Here is a 27,483-nt window from a genome sequence, read left to right on the forward strand (position 1 = left end):
TCTCTGCCACACAGGATTAAGGCAGTTCTGAAGGCAAAAGGAGGTCCAACCTAGTACTAGTAAGGTGTACCTAATAAAGTGGCCGGCGAGTGTATAATCGGCTAACAACCTCAGAGCTTTTTTAATCCTCTAAATCCCAATTGTTGCACTTCAAAGATCAAACTCAAGTCTGCTTGATATTCCGATTCACTATAGTGTTTTCTAGAAGCTCTCTTTTAATGTAAATCTGTTTGATTGTTCAACTAAATGGTTTGTCATCCAGACAGCACACCTGCTCCCAAAAAACACAAGGTAAAACATTGAGTAAAGGGAGAAAAACAGCTTCCTTTGCCTGAGCATTTGCTTAAAAGGCCTATTGTATCCTAATCGATAACATCTCACATATAAGTACCAAACATTTATCCTCTTTCATTCATTCATTCAATCAATGGAGATAAATCAATGCCCCGAAGGAAGAAAAGATCCTATCTATACTATTAAAAGCAAAAGGCAGGGGACAAGGTGGGCCCGGCACCATGAAAGTCCGGAGTCAAAGCAAGCCAGCCCACATTGTGTTCGCAAGCCACTAACATCCTGGCTTTATCCTGTATTTATGGAACAAGTGATGGCCTATTGTTTCATTGTTTAGCCTGAAGACCAACCTATTTTAAACAGCAATACAGTACGACTTCCTGTATGGAAAAAAAAAGCGGTTAAACAGACGCCGCAGATGGAGAAAGTGCTGTTTTATACAGTTCCTAGTCAGGTTCCACTTGAGTATTGCGTGATCATTCATGAATAAAATGAAAATGGCAAAGTAGACTGCATAATGTAAAATTCCATCGAGGCTATTAAGAGCAGAGAATGCCTTAACATCTGCCCGGTGTGAGAGATAATTACAGTGTAATTAAGATCCCTATAGACGAGTCTCTCCGACCGGTAGCCATCACTAAAGCTGCCAAAGCTAACACTGAGGACTTAGCGGCTATAGTAGCTAAACGCTTGGCTGACTGAGTCTATCAAAAGCTTGGGCAAATCCATTAGCTGGATTAATCATATGTTATAGGTTTAAGGAAAGGGCAAACACATTTTTGCCATTAATTATCAAGCAATTGAGTGAGTGTGTAACAACCTTTAGAAGGACCCACATAATCACAGAAGCATAAAAGTTCCATCTACTGATTTCCATCAAGGTTTCTAATCTAAACTAACTGTATGTTCCTTTGATCGAAAGGCTACTTTGAAACCATTGAGATTTTCAAAGGGGAAAAAAAAAACATGTACAGACTTACAGACTGAATTAAGCAATGGCTTGGAAAGAGTTTTAATCCTAATTATGCTTATTGATTCTGATCATCACTTTTTCTGTGCCATTATTTGCAGCTGAATATCTTGAGTTATCTTAAATTAGCACTACACTGAAAGAAAACTACAGTTTGAACCAACCTTTAAAAACTAATTGTAATTAGTTACAGTTATTTTATTTTATTTTATTTTCAAAGCATAAGATAATGTTGGTTTAAACTTAAAACTTAATTAAATCTATATCAAAAAGTATATTTTTGTGATCCAGAAAAAACTTACATTCACACTAAGTAAAATATATTGTTTAATATTCATTCATTAATTTTCCTTCAGCTTTATTTATCAGGGGTTGCCACAGCGGAATGAACCGCCAACTTATCCAGCATATGTTTGTATGCTGTGGTGCCCTTCCAGCCGCAACCCAGCACTGGGAAACACACTCACAGTGGCTAAGTCTCCTATGTTTAACCACCTATGTTTATCAATGACTGTAAAAAATATGGACGACGCGACAGCCCCTTTTCCCATTGAACGCCTTGACGGGCAAAACGCCTGCTTGATGGGCACAAACTGTCGCAAAAGACTGCTGAAATTGGAGCCTTGACATGCGCAGAAGGACTGTCTGATGGAGCCAGAGGAGGAGCCGCGAAAATGAGCGGAGTCGAGCTTCCAACCAAACGCTTTATGTAAAATCAACCACGCCCCCCGAACTTCTCACTCGACTGCCGGTGTCTGCACTATAACAAACGCTCGCTGATGTAAATAGAAGCACTTACATTTAAAAAACACAATAATATACGGTTTAAAAACGGTGTGATGTAAGCTGTTAAACTTTAATAAAAGCAATACATGGTGGACTGCAGAAATAAACGATCTTTTATACACTCTAGCCTGAATATGAGCACAAATAATATATTCTCTTATTGTTATATTTGTTGTTGGTAATTGTTATCTTCATAGGGGTAGAAATAACACTTGTAAAATATGAACAATAACATATAAACAACACATACATTTTTAAAAAGGTTTTTATTTTTAATTAGCCATCAACAGAACCCAAAATATAGCCTACACACCATAACGATTTACCATACGGGAACAATCGTGCGTTTAGAAGATAAACACAGCAAGATTACTAAATATCAACAGGATATTTACACATCTCAACCCTGCAATTTGTCAATTTGTGCAAAAAAACTTTGCACTATTAATACATGTCTATCTGCTGCAACATCACTAGTATATTGTTTATTCATTTTCGCTTGAATTGTTTATTTATTTATTTTTTTGCCTCCGTTTTCATTTGGTTTATTCGATGCCTTCATTATATCTGGCAACGAGGAATTTACATTCATTTTAATGTTAGCTGGAGTGTTCAAATAAAACGCCAACAGTAAATGATGTAAATAAATAATATCTAACATTTACAGCTCTATTAGGTTAAGATTCGATTTCAAGAACCTTATAATGATTTATAACAGCAAATTCAGTAGATTACTTAATAACATGCCAAAACTTAAAATGCAGAGACGTCCTGTAAAGCAAGTTCAAATAACCTTACAGGAGATCAACGTGGAGATTATTATTTAGACACAAAGAGAATTACTGCTAACGATCTCCTGTATTTTCCCCGTACTTAAATGGGTTTATTTTATTGTGCAGTTTTATTGTCATTTTCGTATTTCTTAATTCTTGTGCACTACAAAATGTATTCAATTGTATTATTATTTAATACTTGTGCAATCGATACAGGTTTATTGTTATTTATTTTGTCCTTTATTTAAATAATTGCTATGTATGCTGTTTGCATCTTTATTCAAAGGTTAAACTCAGTGATACACTTTGCGTTCACATAGTAGCATGCGTTTGTTGTCATATCAAGAAAAATGGTTGTAATAACGTTAACAAATGTGAGGGTTTTATATAATGAAGATTCAATCGCGCCAGCTCCGGGCAGCAGCGCACATAACTCGCGGCGTCGCGGGCTGATTCCGGCTCGCATGCGGCAGCGCCTGCTCGCTCGGCCGTCGCATCTGGCTCAATTGACTCGGGCTGGAATCGGGCAGTGAGTCCAGGCATCTGGAGTAGGTCCAGCAGAGGTAGTCAGTCTGAGGGGTAAGTCTCCGGCAGGCAAGAACTGGCCCCAGTGTATTTTGCTATCTGGGTGGTTAGGCGTGTATTAGCAAACTAATAAAGCCCGAAAAAAGCTCTGACCTTAGCGAATAAACAGTGTTCCACCAGGATCATGTATGTCAGAAACTGTAGTTTACTGCTGAACTCATTTTGTCATAGTAAAATATCACAGCAATGGAGTAATAACACTTCAGTCTTCTGCCGAAGCTCAGAGGCGCTGCTTTGAGAAACTGTCAATCACAGCTGTCAATCACGATGACACGCCCAGCATTAAATTACTGTAAAAAACAAAAATGAGGATCTGCACCTATTTCAGCACAATAATCAGTGCCTTAATCGACCAGAACCATTTTTCGGGACATTTTATTGCAAGTGTAATTAATTTTTTTATTTGGGCTCAAGTCTCCTTCATTAACACGGAGGAGGCGGGCTTTATGACTTGTACTGCAGCCAGCCCCCAGGGGGCGATCTAACAGCCGAGACCTTCACTCAAACGCAGGCTTGCGGCACACTTGATGTTTATGCACATTTTGGATATGCCAGTGTGCACATTTAAAAAAGGTCAAGTGATTTTGATATAAGAGATCATGTAATGATAATAATGTGTGTGAATGGACAAACCAGCAGGCTGAGCACATAGTAAAACATCAGAAACGTTGTTTTTGTCATTCTAAAACACATTAAGGATTTCAGTTTTAATGCTATTATATAATTAATGACCTCCAGAATAGTCAATAGTGTCTGTGGCTCTGCGTCTGATGCCTTTAAAAGTCATCATGCATTCATTGTGTGTCGTCATTTATTAAATAAGGAAAAGATTCATGCAGCTTCACCAACTGCAAAAAAAAAAAAAAAGTCTTTACTGTTGATATTTCGCACCAAATAATCAGGAAGTGATGATTTTTTTGTCTTTGAATTGTTGGATGGAAACGCTGCTTTATTTGCACGTCTTTTATTTGTTTTGCGCATACATTTTTTGTGCATCTTTGGATGGAAACATAGCTGACACACATACACTGCGGCCAATTTAACTTATTCAATTCACCTATAGCACATGTCTTTGGACTGTTGGGGAAACTGGAGAACCCAGAGGAAACTCACGCCAACACGAGGAGAACATACAAACTCCACACAGAAATGCCAACCGACCCAACCGGGCCTCGTACCAGTGACCTTGAACTTCAAAATCCAAGTAAAGTTTGGATTTAACTATTATAAATACATACAACATTAGGCTATGCTATTGCTAATTTATTATCAATAATGAGGTCAAAGATGGAAATCAAACTCATATTAGAAATATATAATAAATGAAAGCACATATGGGGTGTCACGGTGGCACAGTGGGTAGCACAATCGCCTCACAGCAAGAAGGTCGCTGGTTCAAGCCTCGGCTGGGTCAGTTGGCATTTCAGTGTGGAATTTGCATGTTTTCCCCGTGTTGGCATAGGTTTCCTCAGGGTGCTTCGGTGTCCCCCACAAATCCAAAGACATGCGGTATAGGTAAATTGGGTAAGCTAAATTATCCGTAGCTTATGTGTGTGAATGAGCGTGTATGGATGTTTTCCAGTTATGGGTTGCAGCTGGAAGGGCATCCGCTGCATAAAGCATATGCTGGATAAGATGGTAGTGACCCCAGATTAATAAAGGGACTAAGCCAAAAAGAAAATAAATTAATGAATGAAATCACATAAACAGTACCTTTTTATGTGGTCACATGACATGAAAACTGCTGGTTTAAAGTACAAATATTACTTTGAAAAAGCTAATAGGAGGTTAGTTTTTCTTTTAAGGTAAATTGAATGAACAAGTTATAATCAGAAACTGTAATTTTTCACTTAACCCAATATAGAAATGTACTTTAAGTGAAAGACACAGTAATATTCCTTTTTCAGTGTTTAACAGTGCAATTTTGATCTAAAACACAACCAGACATAGAAATATTTTTTCGTAAGTTTTCCAGAGCTGTTCCAATGTTTGCAATCTATTCCTGATTGCAAAATTAAAAATCAAATTTGGATTCTCAACTCTATGGAAAAAAACTAAACAAAAAGAAAAAAACTCCCCTATACCTTAGATCAGGGGTTCCCAAACTTTTCAGCTCGCGACCCCCAAGATAACAATGCCAGTAACTTTCGACCCCCAATATCCTCTGAGCTGGTTATAAATACAGAAACCTTGCATGCAATGGGGCGCACACACACCAATAAACCCAAGTCTATTCTTCGTTATATTTTTTAATGTATGTCAGTGCTGTAAATGTGCCAGAAAGTTTAACCTGGTATTATAAAATCAATCTGCTGCATCTGACGCTATTGCTGAGTCTTTAATATAATGTAATTACCTGAGGGGTCGCAATCCAATAGAACTAGTAACTATAAGCTACTATAGTAACTATATACAGTAGTGTATTTAGTAACTGTAAAAGACTATTTTTTGTAGGCTATGGATTAAAATGGTAATTCTTATGGTTTAATAAAAATAAATAGATTTTTGGAAATCACCAGGCGACCCCCCTTCATTGTCCCGCGACCCCTCGGGGGGTCCCGACCCTCACTTTGAGAACCACTGCCTTAGATGACCAGAAGGTGAGTAAATTAGCATCAAACTTTCATTTTTTTTAAATGTACCCCAGGATTTTGCAGCTATCTCTGGTTGAAACAAAATACTGTAAAAGGTTTTTAAAGACACTTCTGTAAACATGCAAACACCAAAACATTTACGTTAAAAGTTCACTTCTAAAAATATAACTCATTGTAAGGAATATATTTTTATGTATTTGCTCTATTGCTTGGGTTCATTTTTACCAAAACAAAATGTTCTGTATTGAACCTTTAACAACTGAAATTCACATTGATGTTCTTCCCTAATTCATTCATTCATTTTACTTTGGCTTACTCCCCGATTTAAGGTCACCACAGCAAAATGAACCACCAAATACATAAGTTTTGCACAGCGGATGCCCTACCAGCCACAAGCCAGCACTGGAAATCTTCCCTAATTATACAATGTCACTATTACCAAAATCATATCTTTAAAAAACGATTAATTGTTAGCAGACATGTTCTAACTCACTGAGCTATGGTGTTTGGGTAAACAATGGATTGAGAATTAGCATTGATTCACCAACTATTCTCCATTATCTGTTTATTTAAAAAAAAAAAGGAATAAAAAAAGAAAAAAACTAATTTGTTTTCAAAGTGAGTAAGCACAGGTTAAGTGTTTTGTTTATTCTCTAATTTAAAACTTATTCATTTTGCTCTGCTGCTTTTCAAAACAACAACAACAAAAATTGAATGAAATATCAATGATGCTTGTTGAGACTGAATGTGTGTTTATCCTCTTAGAGAAGCTGTAATCTTATAATTTGTTTTCTAAAGTTTCTAATCAAATTTAAAGGCTACCCAACAAGCAGCTCTTAAATGGCATGGTTTGCCTGTTTTAAATCACTAACTGAAGCACCAAATGGTGGCCTGTGAAACCATCTATGATAAGCAGGATCTGAGGCAACAGCACTGCACATCATGATACTATAAACTCAGTTTGTATAATCAGGGCTCAACAATAACAACCAATGAGTCTATGGCCTCATTTTGTGCAGATGTATATAAACTCATCTTTCATATTAGTCCATTTTATCAAGAAATTGAGTAAAACAATGCCACAAAGGATTACTCTTACCTCAGTTATTCAGTTGCTCATTAGTTTCCAGAAACACTATCCCAAAGGAAGAGCTGTACACTAAAAAATTGTGGATTCCACACAATTGATTTGTGTAGGGACAATATGTTAAGCTAAGTCAACTAGTTAGTTTTGCCAAATTGAAGTAAATTTAACACAAAACAATTAGGTTGTCCCAAAAAACTCATATTATCTTTTATTACACATTCATTAATCTTCCTTCGGCTTAGTCCCTTATTTATCAGGGGTCACCATAGTGGAATGAACCGCCAACTATTGTGGCATGTGTTTTACACAACATAGGCTCATTCTGAAAATGTACCCTTACATACATTTTTGGAGATTATGAATTATGTAGCCAGAAGTACACTCAAAAAAGTAATTTTTTTACATGTTACTACTAAATCAAAATGAGCTGAAACAACATAATTCTTGAGATTTCAATGGGACAACTTAATTTTTTAATGTTCCATTCACATAAATTTGTTAAAAGTGTTAAAAGTTAACTTGATCGATTTGTGTTGGGACAACATGAATCAATCGTGTGGAACCCTGCATTTTTTACAGTGTATGTGTGGTAGGTAGGGTTGGGCGATGTCAACCAATTTGGCATCTTACAATGTCTAATGTGAAACATCATGATGGACGATGGAATCGTCATCGTAGGCGACATAGGTGAATAAATTATTTATGAATAATTAACTAATTCATCACAAATTCATTCTTTGTAGCCTACCATTTTAACTACCTGACCCGCATGGTCTTTGTTTTACCCATAACCAAATCATAAATAATTAAAGATAAAATTTACACACTAATTACCACCGGTCAATCACTTGGAATAGGCAGAGTGATCTGTTTCGTTATAATGGCGTCGACAAACTTGGTTGGTTAAAAATGTGCACAACCAACAGGAACCAACCAACAGTGTCTGAGGTTTTCAGTAAAATTATTAAGTACAAGCCTGAGAGTGAAAGATTGAAACAGTGTACTGACACTGTGACACATTACCTAATAGATTTAAAAGACCGAAAAGTCGTTAGGGACAAAATGAATTAAATATCACGTTTAACCGCTCTCAAACGATCGCTCTGTGCAACAAACTGAACGGTATTTACAATTTTATTGCCTGCTATTCAAAGCATGTTCTGTTCACTCAGTAGTAAACAAACAGTGTGTCAGCTCACGTGTCATTTTGTGGTCACGAATACGTTATTATTAAGAAAGAATAGATATTTTTGGGTGTATTATACCTTGTAAATACAGTATGGGACACTTTAATGGGAACATTATTTGGAGGTGTCCACGTTGCTGAGTAACATATATAAAACAATGTGAAGACTTGTGTGACCGCCTTTATACTTCTCTCCTGACCTTGAAAATATAATGGCTGAATCGTAGAGGTGCTGCATTAAGATTGTGTGGGGTCGAATCGAGATTGTGATATTTTTTCGATTAATCATGCAGCCCTAACGTATGGATGCATTTCATCTTTATAAAAAACGATACAGGGCAGTATGATGGAGCGGGTCAATCTGTGCTTTTGAAAACACTATTGGTTGGGTTTAGGGAAGGACGAGGGTGGGTCAGTCAATCGGTCAGTCATTCAGTTGATAGCGGTCTCTGGTGGATTTACTTGAGAAAAGCTGGCGTGAATGGCACTCGTAAGAGAAATGCGAGGTCTGAAAAAGTCTACACAGCGGCCTCTGGTAGATTTGTCAAAACAAAAACTGCAAAAAACACGTAGCTCCTGGGACATATTTGATGCTCTTCAGAAATGTATATAGCTATACTTTTTCAGAATGAGCTTAGGTTGGTTTTACAGAGCGCATGCCCTTCCAGCTGCAACCCAGCACTAGGAAACACCTATACACTCATTCACTACAGTCAATTTAGTTCACCCTATTTACTTATAGCAGATGTATTTGGACTGTGGGGGTAACCAAAGCACCCATAGAAAACCCATGCAAACAGAAATGCCAACCAGAACTCGAACTAGCAACATTGCTAACCACTGAGCCCCCATGCCACCACTTCTTTAATTATGATCTTATTTTAAATAAGTAGTTTGAACAAACAGCACAAAACAGTTTTACTTCAATTGTCAGTGATTTCTTAGTAATTTAATGTAATTAAATAACATAGACTAAATAAATCTTTCATGAAAAAAAGTTGTGAAAGCCACTGTGAAAGATATTTTAACAATGAATCAGATTAGACACATAATTTTATAAATGTAAAAACTGCCATATGGATTCACATATGTGTTTGCACACATTTACAAATATCAATCACAGCCATACTTCATCTATGTGAAATGAATGTTTTACTTCATAGACTATAATACAATATGCAAAAGATTGATTTTGTTTCAGTATGTGAACAGGCAGGACACTCGGAGCAAAGAGTGTGTGTGTGTGTTTTATATTGTGTCTCTGTTTGTGCCCACATCCATACACCTCAGCTCTATCTCTAATACATCTGAGAAAAGGAAATTACCACTTCTCTGAGCATTTTGGATTGGGCTCCGACAAGTCGAGGGGCACGATAACTCTCTCATACTTTTATATCTCAAAAGTATTAAGGTCAAGAAAGAGAGCGAGCTAAAGGGAAAAAAAGAAGGACAAAGTGAATGTGTGAAAGAGAGAGAGCGAGAAAATATCCACTCTGAGGCTTTAGTAGCTGTCAAGCTATTAAGGCCACTAATCAATCATTATATTAAGATAGTATAACCTCGCTCTTAAAATAACGTACAATTAACACAATCGTTTGTTAAAAGCTGCATGGACTGACATCCAATTACTGCCATCAGATTGTTATCGCTGAATATTTCAGGCCTTACAAAACACAGCTATTAACTTATAGCTGCGAGTTTATCTGTTTGATATGACTGAATATACATGTAATTAGTTTCTATACAAGTTCCATGCACATAAAAAAACGCAGTTGGGCCTTCAAGCCAAGTGCCACATACGCTGCGTTATCATCAAAGACGCTATCAAACTGAATCAAGGTCTTTCATTTCCAACATGCTAAGCCTTTTTAACATGGTTCATAGTGTCATTGGTGTGGGTGATTGGACAGTCGGCTGGGAATCGATATAAGGACGTGACGGGTCGAGACCCTTCATCAAGCACACGGGAGATCCAAAGCGCAGCATGTGGCAATTGGAAACATATGATAAAAGACTCGGCGAGAGCTTGTGGCTGAAGAATCTCTGACCCGAGCCCTGGCCTCCAGTTGTGTGCTGCACCTCAATAAAAATGTAAATATCTCATCTGCTCTGGGCGACTACTCACTCAGCTGGTAAAGAAGTCAAGAAAACTAGGTCTCCAATAGGAAGCGGGTTACACAAAGGCTCATTCCGTCTACTTTTAAAGCGCTAATTAGAATAAGACTTGCTTTGGAAAACAGAACTCACAAGATCTTTTAAGAGCAGGACAGCTTTAGAAACAGCAATCATTTTCTGCACTAATTCAAGTTAAAAAACATCTGGGGCCTCATATACAAAGACTTGCAATGAATTTATACTAAAACATTGCGTATCCACAAAGCTGTAAATGTGCGTACACGGTAAAAAATTCAGATGTATGAAACACACCGTACACGGAATCCCACTCATATTCTCTTTGTACATCCGAATTAACGTGAAACTGAGCTCACGTGCACGAGCGCAAAACCCCTCCCTGCCTCCTCCCCCTAATAGGTTTAGGTTTAGGTTTAACTTTATTTGTCCCCGAGAGGAAATTTGTCTTGGGCATAAAAGGTGCTACAACATTGTCTAAACAGACAGTAAAAATAAATAAAACAAAACAATTAAGAACAAACAGTTAAGAACATACATTGTTTACAGAGTAAGACCGTATATAAATATAAATATATAAAACACAGAACCCAGTCAAGTGTTAGCGTACTGCAGGAGCAGTGTTATTGGTAGAGTTCAACAGTTTTATGGAGGTAGGAACAAACGAAAGCTTCAGTCTATTAGTTTTACACATTGGCATTCTCAGTCTTTTTCCTGATGGTAACAGCTGATATTCACTGAAAAGGGGATGTTTAGAATCAGTGCTAATACGTATTGCTCTTTTTATAGCCGCCTGTTCGTATAGAGTCTGGATGGGCTCATATTGTTTTATCCCTATAATTTTCATGGCTGTTTTTTGTATATGAACCAATTTATTTTTCAACTGAACAGACAGGTTTCCAAACCAGACTGTGATTCCATAGCGAATAAGACTCTCAAACATAGCTCGGTAAAAAACAAGCAAGATATGGCTACCCACCCCATACAATCTCAGCCTTCTTAAAAAATAAAGCCTCTGTTGTAGTTGTGTGCATAAACTCTCAATGTGTGTTCTCCAACAAAAAACACTGTCCATATAAAACCCCAGGTATTTGTAAGATGTGACTTGCTGTATCACTGTGTCTTTAATGATCACAGGCCTGTGTTCAGAAACACTTCGTGGGTCAAGTACCATTTCTTGTGTCTTTTTTACATTTAACACAAGACAGTTCTTATCACACCACTGAGTAAAATGATCGATTTCACTGTGGTAGGATGATAGGTCCATGTCTTTGTGTAAGAGACTTAAAATGGCAGTGTCATCAGCATATTTCATATTATAATTATTAAAATGTGTGCTCCTATAATCATTTGTGTACAAGGCAAAAAGCACAGGTGATGAAACACAACCTTGTGGCACTCCTGTATTACTGTATCTGACCTCAGAAAGTGTCCCATTAACCCTTACCTGCTGAGCTCTGTTACTTAAAAAAAAGAGTAAAACCATTTAATAAAGATGGTAATGACTCTACTTTGGCAAAACCAAACAAAAAAGCAATGGCAAAAGCAAGCAAGAAGAGAAACTTCACAGAATTTGAATTAGAGGTGCTTATATCGGAGGCAGATCGAAGAAAAACTGTGTTATTTGCAAGTTTGTCCTCTGGAATTAATAACAAAAGAAAAAGAAATTGAGTGGGAGAGATTACCTGATGCAGTTAACGCAGTGAGGTCTGAACATTGCACTGTGAGCGAATTAAATAAGAAATAGTTTGATGTAAAGGTGCAGGTTAAGAGGAGAACAGCATCAAAGTGTGGACCGAACAGGCGGGGGAACAGGGGATACTGAACTAACACCCTATGAGGAGAGAGCTGCCTCAATTGTGGACTTTACTGTCTGGAGTAGTATACATACGTATCTGTGGGCAGGGCCGGATTAACCAATGGGCATTAAGGGCACAGGCCCAGTGGCCCGTGTGCATTTTGGGCCCCTGCGAGGGTGACGGTAATTTTGTAGTGTCTATTTAGGCTAAATGCAAATAGCACACCTTGTTGGAATGAGCTAGTTGAGTGATTCCCGACCATCATCGTTTGATTGACAGAGACAACGTAACTAAAGAGAGCAGCAAACAGCAGCATGAGTGGGGTAGCTCGTTAAGCACATGGCAACATGTTTTGACACAATCGATCATGAACCTGGTTAAAATTCAGCGTCTGATGAACTCTTTTTTTTTCCCTCACTACATTTCAGATTTTGCCTACTCTTCATCACAAGGAAGACAAGTAGGAATCATTAATAAATGTGTGTATTATGTTAAGCACATCTGAGCATTACATATTATTTGCACGTTTACTGAATGGAAATGTTTCTGATTCACAAATCCAAATTCATCTTCAAATGGCGTCTTTATAGCAATGTGTGCAGTCGATCTCTCGGATTAGATTAGGAAAACCGGCGATCACTGCAAATTGCACTTTAATGTTTGGCTGAACTGTAAATATCGGAATAAAAGGAGTTCTAAAAACAGAATATTGCTGTTTACATTACACTTGCATTACCAAGACAACTACTGAAGCAATTGTATTACATTCTAGAGAGCTCCGTTATCAGCACCAATGTGAAAATTATACTGTATCCATGCTGACTGACTCGAATCAGCATGGAAAGGAATGATTAATCAAAGAGGTTGCTTAGGGTACTTTTTTGAGCGTTGCTATGCCACTGCTGAGATGCTCTGTCTGGTTGTTAAGTGGTCACTCATTAGCAGATGTAAAAAGAGCTACCTGTGAGTCTCCATCAAACTCTGGTAGCTAGAGTTTCTTTAACGCAGGTCAAACAGATTTTATGATGTGCAGAATGAAAATCGTCTAATAGCTTCTAAAAGTGATAGCACATAATTAGCACTTCAACAACTAATGCAACTGGAGTATTATTCACATTCATGTTACGGGCTGGGTTCCTAATGCTTAGAAAAATAACATTTATTTTAGTATATGAATAGATGTGACCCATGCTGGCAAAATGAGTCATAATGAGCAGCATTTTCAAAAAATATTTCATTTAAAAAACCTTCAGAACGCATTTATTATTGGTTAGAATCTGAGTGAGTACGCTACATCTGTTTGAAGTACAGTTTTTTTAAAGGTTCCCAAAAAAATGTATCAAAGATTTAGGAAGGTATGCCAAAATGACGCTATTTATTACAGGTTTTGACACAATGTTTGTAATTATATAATTTTCTTTAAAACTTTTTTATTCAATTTAATGCATCCTTGAAGCACAAAGCACATTGCGGGAAAACTCTTTCTAAGAGGAGAGTATATCAGTGTTGGGAAAGATACTTCAAAAACGAATTAATTATGACACCATTACAATTGTATTTAAATAAAGGTTCTAATCATTTTATTTAAAAAGTTAATTAGTTACTTCATAAGTAATTTAATTTAGTTGACTCATAGCTAAAAATACACATAAATGTCAGTGCATAAACAATTGAAATTACATAAAGTCAAACAAGGATCTTACAATTTAAACAATATTCGTATAACACAAAATTTATGTAAATAAATGATAAACAACAAAGCCTTCTTTAACTGAAAGAAGGAATATTGAAATAATAAAAAATAGGTCATATGAAAAATATATGTATATTAATAATTATATATATTCATGTACACTACCTGACAAAAGTCTTGTCGCCTATCCAAGTTTTAAAAACAACAAATAATAACTTGATTAACTTGATAATTGATCATTTGGTATCAGAAGTGGCTTATATGAAAGGCAAAAGCCTCTTGATTACACTTATTTGACCAAAATAAAATATGATAATGCCTTGATTTTTAATTAATTACTCCCATGAGCTTGGACGACTGCATCCCAACATCTCTGCAATGACTCTAATAACTTACTAATAAAGTCATCTGGAATGGCAACGAAAGCATTCTTGAGGACTTCCAGACTTGATCAAGATTCATGGATCCATCTACAATGCCTCCATCTTATCACAGATATGCTCAATAACGTTCATATCTGGTGACATGGCAGGCCAATCCTGGAGAACCTTGGCCTACTTTGCTTTCAGGAACTTTGATGTGGAGGCTGAAGTATGAGAAGGAGCGTTATCCTGCTGAAAGATTTGCCCTCTCCTGTGTTTTGTAATGTAATGGGTAGCACAAATGTCTTGACACCTCAGACTGTCAATGTTTACATCCGCTCTGCAGATCTCTTGCATGCCCTCATACTGAGTGTTACCCCAAATCATAATTTTTCCTTCACCAAACTACTTTTTTACAGTTACACTGCTCTTCTGAATGTATATCGTATATTGTTGTGAAATAATATCTCAATTAATTTGTTTCTTAATCATATGCAGTTGTTTTCAACGATAAACGTTCTTTAGTTGAATTATTATTCTGCAAAATATAAATTACTCTGCCCCTGAATTATTATTACTATAATTATATACATTTAGTAAGCACCAAATACATCCCAGGAGCTACTTTCCTTGCAGTTTTTGTCTTTACGAATCCACCAGAGGCCAATGTGTGCACTTTCTGAGATCTCAAATTTCTCTCGTGAGTGCTTTTAGCGTCTGTTGTTCTCGCGTAAATCCACAAGAGGCCTTTGTCGACTGACTGAATGAATGTCCGATCGACTGACCCACCCTCCTCCTTCACTAAACCCAACCAATAGTGTTTTCAAAATTAATCCAGAAGAAGAAAAGCCCTTGCCTCATTTTTACTGTTTCCAGATTTTACCACATTCTCACCATGTTATTTACTTGTTTATTTTATATTTTGGCTTCGGTTTTTGTCCTACCCACTTTCTGAAACCGTTTATCACCAGATTCAAACCCCGTTGTCATGGTCAACTTCTCTCTGTGTGTCAAGTCCGCCGACATACATGGCGAGCTACTAGACAATCTTGTAACAGCGGAAAAAATAGTCCATATGAAGGTACGCGGTCAGCTGGTAAGCGCGAAAAGGAATGGCGTCATACCACCCCGTAGCATTCTTTTAAAGACAATATACAGCCATACATACTTCTGGCTACATAAATCACGATCTCCAGAAATGTATACAGGTCTACGTTTTCAGAATGAGCCTGTGTTGCATTTACATGTAGAATTTAAACCACCTGATTTCAGCTGCCTATTTTTATGTACATACACAAAATACTATTATTTTAAACCAACCACGACAATAATGTAAAGTTTATTTAATGTTAATTTATAAAAAATGTATCCCAGCAAACAAGCTAAACATAATGTAGATATTTAAAATTTGAAAGCAAGATGCGACGGTCACGTTTACATAGATATACATGTAAAACAAGACATGAGCAAGCATACAAAACAAGTAAAATAAGAACTAAGATGGGAGGAGGAGAAAAATCCCTTCTGAATCTCTCCCCTGCTGACAACATCCTGCTGACGAAGCAGATCCAAGCACACACTCATCTAACAATCCGAGAATAAGACACAACAGCATGCAGATTCATATCTATGTCCATATCCATATCCTCCTGTAAAACCATCACCACTTAATACTTAAAATCCAACCACAAAATGTAATTACAAACTGTAAGGTAAAACGCCAGTGTTTTATTAACCGTATCTGACTCCAAAAGGTGGGTTCCAACAGGAGAGATCTTTCTGAGAACTAAAACTTTAAACACTCCATTAAAGCGCAGTCAAAACTCCAATGCAGTTTAAAAAAGACTGTAAAACACACTCTAAAGTGAGCCGGTGACATATGTAAAAGTCACACCCATCTCTGGATATGAAATATGGTTTTGGATCACTGCGTCCCATTATTTTTAATGCTTCCTGCGTATTGATTTTTTTTTTTACTCTCTGCTTTCAATTAAACGCTTTACAGGCTCTTTGTATGCAGGTCAGGATTTTGGCAATGGGTGGATAAGAATGGCAGAGGAGTAGAGGGCTTCTTTTTCTGATTTTATTGCACCGACTGCCTTTCAATCACACGGGAAAGGACTCCTCATTAGGGTAGAGCGAGAGCGCCGCAACAAAGACTGAAGGGCAAGGTGGAGCATTAAAAATCCAGTGTCTTTTGACAGGAGGCCCTTGATGGATACTGGTGTCAAGCAGAAGTTTCCAGTGGTGTCGGCCGGAGAAGATGATAGACACTCCCTACAGGGTTCGGAGATCTTTGACCTTCTTCTGCAGACGCAGGCAAATTTACAGCTACACATCTGACGTGGCTTTAAAAGGGTTGTGAAACCGTGGTTTCTGAGATTTGAACAGATTTGTGCATGTTGAACATCAACTTTAGAATCTGTTGGCTTTAATGATGAACTGTCGTGCCTTCATAAACTCACCACATTTAAGATCTGGTTTGTTTAAAAATCAATGATCTTCACTGATTGACATCTGAAGTAGGTCTCGCATGGACAAAAAGAACAAGAATATGCCTGAGAGTGTAGCTTGATGGTGTGCGATGGATTTAATACAAAACATAGCTGGATGTGAACTGGGAGCATGTGATTGACTGAGGTAATGTCAGCACTAACAAACACGTCTGTCAAGATGAGGATCTTTCAATGATGCTTCTAGCCTTTCACAATTTTTACATTTTCATCAAGCCATTATCGTACTTCTCAGAGGAACACATTACACCTGTGCTTTCACAGATCCACTGGTTTCCAATCAATGCAAGAGTTGATTTTGAAATTCTTATTTTAACATATACTGTAAAGCACTAGGCATGGACCGGTATAAGCTTCTGATGGTATGATAACCTTGGATAAAAATATCATGGTTTTACGGTTTTGTTATTATTAATGCTCTAAAATAAGTTATTTTTAAATGTCTGGGTAAAAAAACAACAACAACAAACTCCCCACCCACAAATTTTGAAACAGTAGACATGTTAGGCTAAATAATTAAAATAAATCTTTAACTTATGCTTTCTTCATTAGTTTGTAAAGTACAGATAAAAACCCACATTAAAAACCTTACCTTAGGAATGGTATTACAGAACATTTTAGTAATTTTAAAACCTCAAGTTTTCCAAACCGTGGTAAACCTTGAAAATGGTTATTGTCATGCCTATAAAGCACTACGTGGGACTGCACCTGAGTATCTTTGCTTTCTTTTAAGTATGTCTTCTAAAGAGCTTTTTATTCAAAGCCTCCAAATTACGGAATGCACTTTCTGTTAACAATAGAAATGCACAACTTTAAAATTTCAAACAGTTGATTAAGATATGTTTATTTAGCCATGTTTTTAATTGATGTGGTAATTTTTATTGATTATATCCGTTTAGTTTAGTGCTTTGGGTTAAAGAAATGCACATTATAAATACAATTAATCATTGTTATTGGTGTTATTATCATTATTATTATTATTATTGTTATTATTATTATTGTTAATATTATTATTATTATTATTATTATTATTATTATTATTATGTAGTAGTAGTAGTAGTAGTAGTGGCGGTTCATTGCGCTGTGGCAACCCCAGATAAATAAAGGAACTAAGCCGAAAAGAAAACGAATGAAGGAATATTATTGGTAGTATAGTAGAAGTAGTAGTATAGTAGTACACTACCAGTCCATAGAGTAATCGTTTTTGTGCACCGAGGATGCAATTATTTGTTGAACAATACAGTAAAAACAGTAATACTCTGAAACATTATTACAATTTTAAATAACTGATTTTAATATTTTAAAATGCAGTTTGTTTCAGTGAGATCAAGGGTAAATATTCAGCATAATTACTTTTATCATCAATATAGCATGTTCCTTTGGAGATGATTTTGATTAAGAGCTTAATAATCATAAATGTATACTAATAGTGATTCAAACTAATTAATATTTGTGTACTATGACAGTTCAGCCACTAGTTATGTCGTTGTTTGCAAAACACACCCCTGATCTGGACGTTCCTAATTATAACGGAGTTGTGAATCATCACATAAGATAAAACATCTGAAAGATCTGAAGTGATGATTGATAAAAATTCTGAAATAAATTAAATTTTAAAACATTAAACTAAACAAGTATTATTGTTATTAATAGCCCCCTTTGAATGTTTTTCTTTTTTAAATATTTCCCAAATGATGTTTAACAGAGCATGTAATTTTGTACAGTATGTCAGATAATATTTTTTCTTCAGGAGAAAGTCTTATTCACAATATTTGCTTTATTGTGGCTAAAATAAAAGCAGTTTTTAATTTTATAAAACCCTTTTAAGGTCAAAATTATTAGCCTTTTTAAGCTATTTTGTTTTCGATAGTCTACAGAACAAACCATCAAAATGCAATAACTTGTCTAATACTCTAACCTGCCTAGTTAACCTAATTAACCTAGTTAAGCCTTTAAATGTCACTTTAAACTGTATAGAAGTGTCTTAAAAATAATCTAGTAAAATATTATTTACTGTCAACATGACAGATAAAATAAAAAAGTTATTAGAAATGAGGTATTAAAACTATTTTGTTTAGAAAAGTGTTGAAAAAAATCTTTTCTTTAAACAGAAATTGTTAAAAAATAAATGGAGGGCTAATAATTAAGGGGGGCTAATAATTATGACTTCAACTGTATAATAATGAAATAATAATAAATAATATAAACTATATTCTATAAACTATATATAACTATATTTGAATAATATATTTTAATTTGTCTTAATATTTCACAATATTAATGTTTTTACTATAATTTCCAAAAACATTTCTAAAAAAAAATGCCAATAATTCCAAGCTTGTGACCAGCAGCGTATTTGGTCTCTCCACACAACACGAGAGCCACACAAACAATATATAATTCAAATAGAATTGGGAAACAAAAAGAATTATATAATCGGAAGTCCCAGCCCTTCCTGAAACAAATAATGAAGTGCCCTTTCATTTCTGAGAAGTGCGGGGGAAGACAATGGGGAACGGTCTTGGGCCAGAAAAGTTTTAACACTGAACACTGATGCCCAGTGGCCAGCCTGTCTTCAATAAGAATAAAACATCTGTTCGGATTTTGATGTCAAACGTAACATCTCCCCATAAACCATTACGCAACCTGATGTAACTCGCTGTTACCATTAGATGTTATCTAAACTCACAATTTACAAACCACCGGCCAACAAAAAAAGACCATCTCGGCTCATCGTCAGCCACAGAAATATGATCCAGCTAATAGAAATAAAAGGACGGGATATGTGGCAGTGTACAAAAGCAAGTGTCAGTTCTCAAACAAAAGCTAATGAGGGCTGGGACAGGAAAAGGAAATGCTGAGTTGCGATGTCCGCCATGTTCTGTTCTTCTGCTCACCCACACATGCTATTATCTTTGAGTAATAAAGGCTCGACACATTTCCAAGCTTATATTTCTATTCGTTTCTGTGGCGTCTTGGCAATGGCGAAAAGGTCTGGTGGTTTGTTCAATTTGTTTTCACGTTCCATTTTTTCCAGCCAGGATTTTTTTTTCCACTATCCTCATTAAGCTCATATGATGCCAAGAGTGTCCGTGAGCCACAGTTTAAAAGGGAAATTTGGCATATGTGGAGCTGGAAAAATAAATAAATAAATAAATAAAATAAAAAAATTCGCTATGCCATAATAACTTTCCCTTTGGCTGTAATCTCTAGCATGATTCATAATTATGTTGTACAATGGTAATGTGATGATAATGCACAATAATTTAAATAATATTCTCACATCTCATTGAAAGAGATGACAATTATGGGTGTAACAGATCACAAAATTCATAGTTTGGTTTGATACGACTGGTGTCATGGTTCAGATTTCCAATACAGCAAAACTAAAGACATTTCCTTGATTTTAGCATTTTTTATTTATTAAAACTAAGCTTATTTATCACTGTAACATATGTTTAACCCATATACTGTGTTTTAGCAAAAATAAAATAATAATAAACAATTCTTATTAAAAAAAAAAAAAAAACAAGATTATTTTGCTAACCCCATTGGCAAAACTCTTTAAAGCAGGGTTGTCCAAAGTCGGTCCTAGAGGGACGGTGTCCTGGTGATCTTTGCTCCAACTTGCTTCAACACACCTGCATGGAAGTTTCTAGTATACTTAGTAAGAGCTTGATTAGCTTGTTCAGGTGTGTTTGATTAGGGTTGAAGCTAAACTCTACAGGACACCTGCCCTCCAGGACCGAGTGTGAACCCCTGCTTTAAAGAAAAGCCCACTTAATTTAACATATTGTTTCTGAAAATAAGACAATACTTTTTGCTTGTCTAGAAAATGCCTCTTGATTTACGAATTTTTCAGCACAGGCTCATTGTGGATATGTACCCCTGTCTACATTTATGGAAACCACAAAATATGCAAGTCTGGCTCCATTTTGCCAAAGGCTTCTGTTCTTTTTTGCGATACCACCAACTGCTTACATGAATATAGATAGTTTTTCCGGTGTTACCAGTTTGTCTAGTAGCTCGCAGTAGGGCTGCACGATTAATCGGAAAAAAGATCACGATCTCAATTCGCCCCTCCATATGATCTGAACCCAGCATCTCTACAATTCAGCAAGTTATATTTTCAATGTAAGGAGAGTATAGCGTAAAGGCGAACGCACAAGTCTTCACATTGTTTTATATACATTGCTCAGCAACATGGACACCTCCTAATGGTGTTAAAAGTGTCATATACTGTATTTATAATACATAACTCATCCAAAAATGTCATTTCTGTCCAAAATGTAATTTCCTCCTCTTACCAGAGAGGACGTGCCCGCTTCTACTTTAGTGAACAAAACCTCTATAGGCTGTGAATAACAGGTAATAAAGTGCTAAAATAATGTTCACAGATTAATCGTTTGGGAGCTGCACGGAAAGTATGATTTGCATGTGTGTGCTTTTTCTCAAAGTGACAGCAGCCATGACATGAGCGCACTTGACAGTGAAAGTGATCATATCACATTTTAGTTATGATTACAACAAGCATTTGATATGTTTTTTCTTTCATAGCGAACACAGCGAGTTGTGCATGAGAATAAATGTGTAACACTGTCAGACTTAGTACTCTAGACTATATACTGTTGAATATAATGCAGGAGGGAATCTGATAATGACAAATGTCTCATTTTACCATTAAAAATGGTCTGATAATGTTGTCAATGACAGATGGTAAGCATATATCTCAAACATAATAAATCAACTTCAGAATTATGGATAGTTGTATTCTGATGTCACTTTAGTGTATTAAGTAGGACATTTAAAGTCTGTTAAAGTCCACCATTCCAAGTCTATACAAAATTGAGCATTTTAACCAACAGTAGACCTACACATAGACCTACTGTTATTACTGTTTATCTAACCATGCTGTATGTTTGAGAAATAACAATAAGCCTAACAAACAAACAGCCTAATCATATTAACATTTACTTTACATCTACAGAATGAGAAAATCATGATCTTTATTTTAAGCAAAAAAAAAAAAATGTGATTCTTATTGTAGACAGAATCGTGCAGCTCTAGCTCGCAGCATATGCCAATTGACTTGGGATGCGGATCGCATTTGACCACTATGACGGGTTCGAGTCTGGCTAAGAATGGTTTCAGAAACCAGGTTAAAAAAATTATTCAATAATTAAACAACTGGCTGAAAATGTGGTTATATCATGCAGCCATGACAACTTTTCTTTTTCTAGATTGCATTTAAAAACACTATCGGTTGGGTTTAGGAAAGGGGGTGGGTGGATCAGTCGGTCAGCCAGTCCACATTAGGCTGGCCTGGTCAGCCGAAGTGTATATTGCATCTTTTGGTGCATTTACACAAGAAGAGGATGCGCAAAAGAAATTTGAGATCATCAAAAAGTGTACATAGTCAGGTGGATTTGCAAATACAAAAACTGCAAGCAGACGTACCTCGGTTAATGTATTTCGATATCACCAGAAATGTAGACCTGGGTATGTATCCGCAATGAGCCTGGGTTGGAGTATTTAGATATCTGAACTAGAAACACCTAAGGTAAAAAGGTGAACTAGAACCTCACAAAGAGTAAAAAAAAAGCTTTTTTTTTTTTTTTCAGTGAACCCAGCTGTGTTGGCCAATCAGAAAGGAGAAAACAGCGTGCACGCTAATGTTATGAGGCAAAAACTCAACTAAAGTTTTAATGTCCACACAACCACATAGTTTAGCAAGATCTTCAAACATTGTAGATCTTTGGGTATATGGCCATACACAATTAATGTGCTATATATAAATGCACATAACATTACATCTTCTCCCTAGTTTTCAGAATGTTTCATTTTCAGTCATTACTGTTTTTGCTCAAAATCCACTTAAACCATTGGTTGTGATACTGTACAGTAGCTTATGATTGCAGTCTAAATGGGTTTTTTGATTATCAAGTAGGCAGACATCCATTATTTGTTCATATATTGATGTAATTATATCTCTATTTGGCTTCATGTTTTATCGGTACACTGTAAAAAAAAATGCTGGGTTCCACACCTTCAATTCCTACAAGTTGTCCCGACTCCCAACTCAAACGAATTAACTAAAATATTTTTACTAATTTAAGTGGATTGAACAATAAAGTTGGCCCAAAAAACACAAGAACTGGGTTGGTTCAACTAATATTAAATAAGCAATATGAACAAGCAGCAAAAGTAATTCTTTGAGTGTATTTAGTCCCAAACTCAAAACGAGGGAGAATAGCATGTCATCATCGTCCTTCCCCATACTCTTCAAGCACGGTTTGCATGTGACCACTAACCACAATCACAGTACAGAACAGCTACTACATGTACATCATTACAAAAATAAGTGTCTCCTATTATTACTTCTTAGTTTAATAACAGGTCCGGTTCTCACCTTTTTGCTGAACATTATCAAGTAAATCTGCAAATTCCTCCATCAATATCATCTCCCTCAATATGTAATTCTCTGCAGTACAATTAAATAGAAATCACTGAACTGAATAAGCAATAAATCTATGAGACAGTGCTTGCTTTTTTCCCCCGTTTTCTTCAAAACAAAAAAAGATGCATTGTTATGACATGAATGTGCTCTGGCCTGGAATGTTAAGTGCAATTTGTGTTTAGTGCAATATTCTAATGAACCAGACTAAGGTTAGGCTTGCTTCAAATAAAACAAAGCCTTGTATGAAAAAAACAAACAATTCATCTTTTATTTTTTATTACTCAGAGACCAAGACCTCTGAAAAGGCAGGTCTTGTTACACTTCTATACAAACCCGGACTGAAATATGAATGCAACGCTACTATAGAAAGCCCAAGTGTCTGATTTTTCTTGTTAATCATGCATTTATTCATTCATTTTCCTTCGGCTTAGTCCCTTGCTTATTAGGGGTCGACACAGCGGAATGAACCACCAACTATTCCAGCATATGTTTTAAACAGCGGATGCCCTTCCAGCCACAACCCAGTACTAGGAAACACCCATACACTCTCATATTCACACACATACTCATACACATTGACCAGATTAGTTCGTCCAATTTATATCAGAAACTGGTAGCCATTGACATTATTTTCATTAGGCATTATTTGTTCTACTATGGCTGTCAATTGGTTCTGGTTTCCGTCGTTCTTCAAAGTGTTTTATTTTGTTCAACAACAACAACAAAAAAACTTAGAAAGGTTTGAAGCCACCTGAACACAAAAAAGATCATTTGAAAAATGTCAAAAACGGGTAGCCATTGACTTCCAAAGTATTTGTTTTTCTTTAACATTTCTCCAACATTCTTCAAAATATCTTATTTTGTGTTCAACAACAACTACAACAACAACAAAAAAACTTATAAAGGTTTGGAAACACCTGAACAAAAAAGAAGATATTTTGAAAAATGTCAGAAACTGGTAGCCATTGACTTGCATAGTATTTATTTTTTTTTACAATGGACGTCAATGGTTGCTGGTTTTCAACATTCTTCAAAATATCTTCTTTTGTGGTCGATAAAAAAAGTTATAAATGTTTGGAACAACTTGACACTTGAGTAAATAGTGAGAAAATTGAAATTTTTGGGTGAATTATCCCTTTAGAACGAGACTAGATTTACCAGACCTGACAAATGTGAACACAGCATTAATTTGTTGAACAAATCAATCGTTAACAGGTTTAAACTGGCCTAGAATGATTTATTTGGCTTAGTTGGTCGTCTGGTCGTTCTGGTCTGGGATTCCCTTTTTAAATACCAATTTGGAAGACATTAATCCATGTATAATCATCAAACCAACTTATTTATTATTAATATTTTTAGTTAATGCAAAACATTAATTATACTTAATTAAACTCTGAGTGGTTGCAAATTTAAATGACATTGAATTACTGAGGCAAGTTCAATGGACGGAAACAAACACGCTGTCATAATATATAGTTTATGTGCTCACAACAAGTCAAATCACAGTCGAGGTTGCTTGTTTGGAGCACCAAAGCTGGGATGGCAGCATTTAGACTTATTCAAATGAAGCGCACTAATAGAGCAATCACACCAGAGCTCGTTTTAATCTATTCAAGCCTGCCAAGTGTGAACACACCCTAAATATGTCGGCTGTGTTTGAACAAAGTGACCATTTACAGGCTTAAACAGGCCTAAAATGGTTTGTTGGATATAGCTGGTCTTCCCATCTGTTCAGACTGGTATTTGACAGATGGTCAGGCTGGCAGTTGAAATCCAGGTTGGGAGACCAGCTTAAACCACCTTAGACCAGCGTACCAACTTATGCTGGTTTAAGCTGCTTTTTCACCATTGTAAAAAAATAATGGCCAGATAAAATCGAAATCTTAATTCAAAGCAGCAATTAAATTGACGCAAGTGGTTCCATTTGTAATATGAAAGAAAGTACTGTGAAATATAATGGGGAAAAAGACGCTTTGTAATGATGAAAACATTTTACAGTGTAATTGATTATAAACTAGATGAACATCAATAAAACTTCAATCATTTTGTTAAAATAAAATTAATTTCCTATTCATGATGATACAGTAAATAATGGATTTCTGAAAGTGCATTTTACAGTGTGATATAAAGAAGCAAAAAATATAACATAACTTGATATAACAGAGTCTAAACATAATATAACATAACTAAATAATATCTCAATAAAAAATAATACAAAATATCAATAATCAGTAAAATAAACTAAATATTTGACATTTAAAAATAATATAAGAACAAGAATTTGTTTATTAAAATTGAAATAAATATACAAAATAAACTAAATAAAAATAATAGTACAACATATTTTATACATATTTTTATGTATATATGAATACATGAATATATCAAGTCACCAAACATATTTAGAAATTGAAAGATAATACAATTAAATTCAAGCAAAATATTGCATAAAATAATTAATTACAACCTCCAAAATTTCAACATTTTTTTTTTGCTTCTTTAATTTTTATTTATTTTTATTTTTTGTATTTAATATTTTTCTATAACATATAAATTTGGCTCTACTTGTTTTTGGACCGTTATAGTAAGTTAATTTGTTAGATAAGATTTGGCCTTCACTGCTGAATAACTTAATGTATACTGTATATGCACAAATATAATACAGTACAGATTTCAACACACACACACACACACACACACACACACACACTATATATATAAATATAAATATATATATATATATATATATATATATATATATATATATATATATATATATATATATATATATAATATTTTAAAGCAAAAATAATAATACAAATCTAATAAAAAATATGTTTTATTACTTTTTTATTAATTACACTTAAAACGGGGGAAATTAAATAAAATACTTCATTAACTCAAGTCAAATCTATGAGTTTCTGGATACCCTTCACGCAGCCTGCATGACATCACCTTGGGAACAATCAAGTCCGCGAGACCATTCGATCTCTTTGCTAAATCCTGTCACTGAACACTTCAAAACTGACAATCGGTGATGAATCATATCCACCTTTTTAAATGCTAAAATACATCAGCTACAGTTACGATCATTTCGCTTTGCACCCTACAGTACGTGCTCTAAACACACACCATCACTCTTAATGCCTCATGATCTCTGGCGCTGATCGACACGGATGCACCTGCACGCCGAACATAACTTTTCAGAGGAGAAAAAATATGATTCCGATGATAAAATATTAAGCACAAAGGCCTCTCTTACCGGGATGACAGCTGATGGGTTGGATGAGAAGAGCTGATAAAGTCAAACACAACATCCCTAAACGACACGGTCCTCGCAATCTCCACATGTCCAAATGCGCAATTAGAGCCAGAATGGCGGATCAAAATTGAGCGTCAGTGAAGAAAAAACACCACAAACTTGACGACAAACCAAAATAATGACAAGTGGTCGAGGCGATGTTTAATGACCGGCGACGAATCTTGCGCCTGTTTGGTGGGACATTTCGGACAGCCCACAATCCGCGCACACTTCTCTTGTCTGTGGCGTCCTTTTTTACATTCTCTTTACATTATCAAGTAGTTATTAATCCCAGCCGGACGCACTTTCAGATGCTCGTCCTCGTCTGTTCTGTACAGCGTCTCTCTCTCTCTCTCTATCTCGAGCGCGCGCATCTACAAAGTCAGTCGCTTGAATCCGCTTCTCTATCCAGGAAGTTGTGCATATGAGCCTTTCGTGTTTTGCCAGAGGAATTAGTTGAGAAATCAAAGCCCTGCCCTCTGGATCCTAGCGCCGAAGGCTGAGCTTCTGAGCGCCCGCTGAAGACAGCCGAGGATTGGCTACTGGACAACTGAAGCACAAGAGCGAGCTCATAGTGTGTCTTTCTAAAACACTTAGTTACGCTCCTGTGATCCGATTGGTCCAGGCGGCGTTCAAAGCATGCATATTTAGGGGGGTCGATGACGTGCAGCCTATTATTTTGTCATGAGAATGTTATTTGAATTTGCATTTAGGTTATTTAATGCATCTTTTCTGATCCGAAAATGTAAGTAATTATATTCTTTATATTGTGGCCATTGTATATTTTGTCAATAAACATGATAATGTTCATATATCAAAATTACTTTCAGATAAATTAAAAACAAAGATAGAATTGGTATTTATTTAAAATAATTGAATAAATAAAAAGTAAAATATATATAAATAAAATAAATAAATATGAATATCAATAAATAATATAAATATAGCATATATAT

The 27,483-nt window shown here is 35.7% G+C and overlaps 1 protein-coding gene across 3 annotated transcripts in view; it reads right to left on the reverse strand.

Moving 5' to 3' along the window:
- Positions 1-27,071, reverse strand: part of ca16b (carbonic anhydrase XVI b) — a 199,639-nt gene extending 172,568 nt beyond the window's left edge. For all 3 annotated transcript variants that reach the window (XR_015494059.1, XR_015494060.1, XM_087257856.1), the window contains exon 1: positions 26,489-27,071. Coding sequence is in view for 1 of the 3 variants with exons in the window: in XM_087257856.1 (XP_087113982.1) it covers positions 26,489-26,576 (88 nt within the window). In the remaining 2 variants the exon portion in view is untranslated. The remainder of the gene's footprint in view (positions 1-26,488) is intronic.
- Between the last annotated feature and the right edge of the window lie 412 nt (positions 27,072-27,483).

This window comes from Danio rerio, chromosome 6 (genome assembly GCF_052040795.2).
Source record: "Danio rerio strain M-AB ecotype USA chromosome 6, GRCz13ab, whole genome shotgun sequence".
Taxonomy (NCBI): domain Eukaryota; kingdom Metazoa; phylum Chordata; class Actinopteri; order Cypriniformes; family Danionidae; genus Danio; species Danio rerio.